General features: G+C 50.3%; 1 protein-coding gene across 3 annotated transcripts; it reads left to right on the forward strand.

Annotated features, from left to right (window-relative positions):
* Window positions 1-290: 290 nt before the first annotated feature.
* Window positions 291-5155, forward strand: nat14 (N-acetyltransferase 14 (GCN5-related, putative)). 3 transcript variants are annotated; one of them, XM_059957562.1, is made up of 3 exons: window positions 291-467; window positions 1840-1939; window positions 2600-5155. In XM_059957562.1, exons 2-3 carry the CDS (start codon window positions 1859-1861, stop codon window positions 3191-3193), a joined length of 675 nt encoding a protein of 224 aa, XP_059813545.1. In that variant the 5' UTR covers window positions 291-467; window positions 1840-1858; the 3' UTR covers window positions 3194-5155. The 3 variants fall into 3 exon arrangements, with proteins under 3 accessions (XP_059813545.1, XP_059813546.1, XP_059813547.1); XM_059957563.1 differs by having other exon boundaries at window positions 293-446; XM_059957564.1 differs by having other exon boundaries at window positions 403-428.
* Window positions 5156-6643: the final 1488 nt, after the last annotated feature.

Consider the following 6643-nt stretch of genomic DNA (forward strand, 5'->3'; position numbering starts at 1 on the left):
ATTGGAAATTTCTGGATGTTGCAAAACAGAAACCACGATGAATTGAAAATTTTTAGAATTTGGCAAATTGTGATATGAACCTCCGCAATTTGCACAATCAGAAATTTCACGATTTTGCTAAACGCCGGTAAATCTTCCAGCTGTCGCACATTGTTGGAGTTTGCAAAATGCTGGTATAAACCGGAAGGCTTCCTCCGAATTGCACAAAATCCCGCAACCTCCCACAGAAACTCCCTTCTGTGATGGTGGTCACGCCCGGCGCCGTAGCCAGTAACGGAGACCCGGGCACTTCCAATGGCAGGTGAGGGGGAAGCGTGGAGCATGACGCAAGGATGACTGACACTGGCAACGCGGGGGCGGATGGTAATGGCCACGCCCTCGGCCGCCCCGGTCAGTCGGCGGCTGGACGGCGAAGGGAAGGGGCTTGTGTAAGAGCTGAAGAGTTGGTGAGCAGCTGGACTGCGGGGGTAATTTTAAAAAGTAAAGGGAGGGGCATTTCTTCGAGCAATGCACAGAGGGGGCAGACAGTGCAGTAGTTCTGCGTTCACTACAATAAGACAGCCAGAGATTAATGCCCTGCTAGTGACGTTTTATTGGTGCGAATTTGGCAGAGGGGCAATTAAATACAAAGGGGGCATTTATTATTCGAAAGCAAAGTAAATTCGTCGCTTAAACGGTGCACCGATTACAGTCACGAGACAGAGATACTTGATCTATTCCACAGAGGATTATAAATAGAATTTAGAGCGGGGAGGGATTTGGGGTTTCATTATTTTGCATGGTGTCATTTAATGCATGAAGCGGGCAATAACCGCAAGAGGGGCGATTGCAAGGTGTATTAGTGATGCACACTTCAATCATTGCAAATAAGGGTCATTCATAGGTTTAATTTATAAAGCAACGGATAAGGATCAAGAAACAACTTTATTCGCCAGAAACATTTGCATGTATTAGGGATTTGTGTTCGCGACATTCAACAAAAAAAAAGCATTCAACAATTGATAACGAATAAAGTCAAAAGACGGATATGGAATAAACGTACATAAATACCAGCGTGTATTTACAACGTAAACAACATAATAAATAGTGATTTAAAGTATTTGCAGGGCGGTGATAGATGGGGGGGGGGGGGAGGAACGGTGTGAAGTTTGGAATTCTTACATACAGACTTTCAGAAGTGGGTGACAGAACCTCTCGATCTATTATTCTACATATAAACCTCCTAATCCAGGGGTTCAGGGTGTTTATATATAGAGTAACAGATCCCATGAGTGGGTTACAGGCTGGGATCTAATCCAGGGGTTCAGGGTGTTTATATATAAACAGATCCCTTGAGTGGGTTACAGGCTGGGATCTAATCCAGGGGTTCAGAGTGTTTATATATAGAATAACAGATCCCGTGAGTGGGTTACAGGCTGGGATCTAATCCAGGGGTTCAGGGAGCTTATATATAGAGTAACAGATCCCGTGAGTGGGTTACAGGCTGGGATCTAATCCAGGGGTTCAGGGAGTTTATATATAGAGTAACAGATCCCGTGAGTGGGTTACAGGCTGGGATCTAATCCAGGGGTTCAGGGAGCTTATATATAGAGTAACAGATCCCGTGAGTGGGTTACAGGCTGGGATCTAATCCAGGGGTTCAGGGAGTTTATATATAGAGTAACAGATCCCGTGAGTGGGTTACAGGCTGGGATCTAATCCAGGGGTTCAGGGAGTTTATATATAGAGTAACAGATCCCGTGAGTGGGTTACAGGCTGGGATCTAATCCAGAAGTACTGTTATTCTTGTTCGGATGAATCTTTTATAATTCTGTTGTCTGGGCCTGTCTCTCCCTGTAGTTCACGACTGGGCGCTCAGATGCCTCTGCATGACCTGGGCAAGGTGGAGTGCCGGGATATAAGGGAATGTGATCGCGAGATTGTCTTGGAGATCATGAGGGTAAGCAGTGCCTGCAATGACTGGGGATGGCCATGGAAGTGATTGCGAAGGCTGGAGAAGGTTGAGAAAAGATAAAATGGCAGAGACTCAATGGTCAGTCTGTTCATCTTGGAGAGAGAGGGGAAGAGGTAGATTGTTACACCATGCAAGGACAGGACTTGGGTACAAGAGGAGAGTTTTTTTTTCAAAATTAGGGTCTGTACACTATTCCCAGGAATCTATTATTCAAAGATAGGGAGGTGTTTGAACAGGAGGACGTGGAGTGTGTGGGTTACAGGGATAGGGAGGGGATGAGGGAGGGGTTTGAACCAGGAGGATGGGGAGCATAGGTGTGACAGAGATAGTGAGGGAGAGGTTTGAGAAGTTTGGACAGGGAGTGATAGGGTGACAGATAGGGAGGGGTTTGGACAGGAGGACAGGGACATGTGGCTGATACAGTGGTGTCCGAGATGAACAGTTCAGACAGAAGGATGTCTTGAATTGGTATCACATCCACTCATGTTCTCCTGTTCTTTCCCCCTCTCTCCCCCTCCTCTCTCCCCTCCTCTCTTCCCCCTCATTCCACCCTTTCTTCCCCTTCTGTCTCCTTTCTCTTGTCCTCTGCCTCACCCCTCTGTCTTCCCCTCACCTCTTCCTGCCTTCCTCCTCCCCACACCCCAGGAATGCTGGGGGGAGTCTGAGAACCGCCTCCTCCTCTTTGCCCTTACCCGCCCACCCTCGCTCCTTCTGCTTGCGCTCGCAAGCAGCGCCCTTCGCTTCCTGCTTGCCTCTTCGGCTGCTGCCCTCCTCCTGCCCCTCCTCCTGGCTGCTGCCCTCCTCAAGTTGGCGCTGGTGTCATTCCGCCGCCCAGCGTCCTCGTCCTCTAGCTCGGACGCGCTGCTGGTGGCCTCCCTGTCCACGGGCGAGGTGTGCGGAGTTCTGGGTCTGGCCCCACCCTGGGGAACAGAGTCTTGCTGTGCTGAGGTGACCTGTCTGGCCGTATCCAGGTTCCGTCGGCGCGGTGGCGTGGGCTCGGCACTCCTGCAGGGGGCAGAAGCAAGAGCGAAGGACGCCGGATGCCAGCAGGTCCTGGCCCGTCTCCGGACGACCGACCGTGGTGCTCTGGCTTTGTTCCGTGGGCGGGGGTACAGGTCGGTGGGGGATGGGGGCACGGAGGGGGTGGAAGAGACGCGAGGAGGGGCAGGATGCTGCTGGGGGGTGCCTGTGGTTCAGTTGTGCCGTGGGGCCACTGTGGAGTACATTAAAGAGCTCTGAATTTCCCTCCCTCCTCTTCTCCCTCACCAGCCAATAATTGAGGTCAGATTGTTGACCTCCCTCTAGTTGGCAAACTACTGAAGCTGAATTTCCCTCCCTCCTCTTCTCCCTCACCAGCCAATAGTTGAGGTCAGATTGTTGACCTCCCTCTAGATGGCAAACTACTGAAGCTGTACACCGTCTTTTCATCCAATGGTGGGGAGATCAAACGATTGACCTTCCTCCAGTCGGCCAATCATTTTTAACTGTCCTCCTACCAGTCACTGGTGGGGAGGCCAGATTGTTGAATGCACTCTGTCACTGCTTATTCACTGTCCTCCCTCACTAGCCAGTGGAGGAGACCAGATCTTTATCCTCCCTCCTACCAGTCTGTCAGAGCACGTACATCTTTGATCCCTCTCCACTGATGGCCAATCATAATTCCAGGACTCACTGGCCTCATTCCTTCACCAGGCAGTCGTGGGGAGGCCAATGGGGAAGAGGTTGCCTCCAGACCTTTGACCGCACTCCAGTTGCACCTCAAACAATCAGGAGGCTGCTTCTTCCATACTTCACCTCCTCTTTGACCGCACTCCAGTTGCACCTCCCTTTCTCTGCCCAATCAGAAGAAGCTGGTTCTTCTTCCTTTTCTAACAACCACCCCCCCCCACCATCCTTTGATCTTTCTCCAACTCCTCCCCCACCTCAGACCTTTGTCTTTTCTTGCTGCTGACAAGTCAGGTTCCTTCTGTTGCTTCCAAACCCAGGAGGAAGCCAAACACCCCTGGACATCTGAACTCTCACACTGAAGGAAGACCCACCTGGGATCATTGTCCACTCATCCATTCGGGTGGCTGGCGTCAAACATGTGAACTTCATCATGCTGACAAATAGGGTGGCTGCTCCCAGTATTATTGTACTTGTGTCTGTTAATCGATCAGGAGGCTAGGTTGTGGACTCTTGGCCTCCCTTCTTGCCACCCATTTAGGAGGCCGGCTCAAGACCTTTGACCTTCCATTCCAACAACCAACCAGCCAATCAGGAAGCTGGGTGCACATCAGGGTACCTCACCTGACTGGATTTTGGGACGGGGGGCGGGAGGGGGGGGGTTGCGTGGTGACGTCTTGTCCTGGGAGCAGATGTAAAACCAGAATAATTTCCACCCATTCCCACAAACATCCTTCGGTTTTATGGAAAGGAAGATCACGACCTCTACATCCACTTGCCTGTCCAGTATCTCCTAGCTCAAGAACTCCAGTTCTGGCAATCTTTTCTGCACCCCCACCGCCCCCCCATTTCTGGCAATCCCACCTTTCCTAAAGCAGGGTGACCAGAACTGAACACAGTTCTTCCAGTGTGGTCCTGTAGAACTGAACACAGTTCTTCCAGTGTGGACCTGTGGAACTGCAGCATAACGTCTCAACTCCTCTACTCCGTGCCACAACTGATGAAGGCCAGCGTGCTGAACATGGAACAATAGACAATGTCCACCTCCCTCTGTTCCCTGTAACAATGTCCACCTCCCTTTGTTCCCTGTGCACAGTGTCCATCTCGCTCTGTTCCCCGTACACAGTGTCCATCTCTTTACGCTCCCCGTACACAATGTCCATCTCCCCCCCATTCCCCGTACACAATGTCCATCTCCCCCCCCCATTCCCCATACACAATGTCCATCCCCCCCCATTCCCCATACACAATATCCATCTCCCTCCGTTCCCCATACACAATGTCCGTCTCCCTCCATTCCCCGTACACAATGTCCATCTCCCCCCCATTCTTGTACACAACATCCATCTCCCCCCCATTCCCCATACACAATGTCCATCCCCCCCATTCCCCATACACAATATCCATCTCCCTCCGTTCCCCATACACAATGTCCATCTCCCCCCATTCCCCGTACACAATGTCCATCTCCCTCCATTCCCCGTACACAATGTCCATCTCCCTCCGTTCCCCATACACAATATCCATCTCCCTCCGTTCCCCATACACAATGTCCATCTCCTTCCATTCCCCGTACACAATGTCCATCTCCTTCCATTCCCCGTACACAATGTCCATCTCCCTCCATTCCCCGTACACAATGTCCATCTCCCTCCATTCCCCGTACACAATGTCCATCTCCCTCCATTCCCCGTACACAATGTCCATCTCCCTCTGTTCTGTGTAGACAATGTCCAACTCCATAAGACATAGAAGTAGTATTAGGCCATTCAGCCCATTGAGTCTGCTCCACCATTCCATAGTAGCTGATTTTGGATCCCACTCAACCCCATATACCTGCCTTCTTGCCTTACACTTTGTCAGGAAACTATCAACTGCCACCTTAATTATACCCAAGGACTTGGCCTCCACTGCAGTTTCTGACAGAACATTCCACAGAATCACTACTCTGGCTAAAAATATTCCTCCTTAACTGTGTTCCAAAAAGTCACCCCTCAACTTTGAGGCTGTGCCTTCTAGTTCTCGATAACCCCACCAGAGGAAACATCCTCTCCATCCTCTCTAGTCCTGTCAACATTTAGTAGGTTTCAAAGAGATCCCCTGCAATCTTCTAAATTCCAGTGTCCAGGCCCAAAGCTGCCAAACATTCCTTCATGCTAATTAAACTAATCTCTGCTGTCTACACAATCTGCATCCCCTTCCGTTCCCCATACACATTGTCCATCTCTTTCTGTGCTCTGTACGTAGTGTCTATTTCCCTCTGTTCTTTTATAATTGTGAGGGGTATTGATAGAGTAAATGAAAGCAGACTTTTTCCACTGAGGTTGTGTGAGATGAGATGTTATTTTGCAGTTGTATAAGATGTTGGTGAGGCCGCACGCGGTGTATTGTGTTCAGTTCTGATCACCCTGCTGTAGGAAAGATGCCATTGAGCTGGAAAGAGTGCAGAGATTTTCAAGCACTGACTTTGTGAGAGAGATTGGCAGCGTTTGGAGTACAAAGTTCACAACTTTGTAGTTCCTTGTGGCTTGATGGTCTGAACAAGATGGGCTAGAGTCTGTCTTCTTGCTTGGTAGAACATGCTTTCAAGCATTTTTATCGTCTTCCTGAATGGAGAGGGGAGGTTAGAGAGAATGTGCAGTGTTGGTCAGGTATTTGATCACTCCGGCTGTCAGTGGGAAGTGTAGACAGAGTCCATGGAGGGGAGGCTGGTTTCTGTGAAGTGCTGAGCTGTCTCCATAACTGTGCGGTTTCCTGCGGTCCGGGGTGGAGCAGTTGCCGTTCCGAGCTGTGATGATCCGGATCAGATGCTTTCTATGGGGCATCGGTGAGGGTCAACGGGGACGTGCTGAATTTCTTTCACCTCCTAAGGACGCAGAGGTGTTGGCTTTCCTGGCTGTAACGTCAATGTGGCTGGATTAGGGCAGGCTGTTAATGATGTCCACTCCCAGGAACCTGAATCTCCCCACCTTGCTGATCTCAAATCTGCCGATTGTGAGAAAGGACTCTTCTGTTGAGAGGGTC

The sequence above is a fragment of the Hypanus sabinus genome (assembly GCF_030144855.1).
Source record: "Hypanus sabinus isolate sHypSab1 chromosome 24 unlocalized genomic scaffold, sHypSab1.hap1 SUPER_24_unloc_2, whole genome shotgun sequence".
NCBI lineage: Eukaryota > Metazoa > Chordata > Chondrichthyes > Myliobatiformes > Dasyatidae > Hypanus > Hypanus sabinus.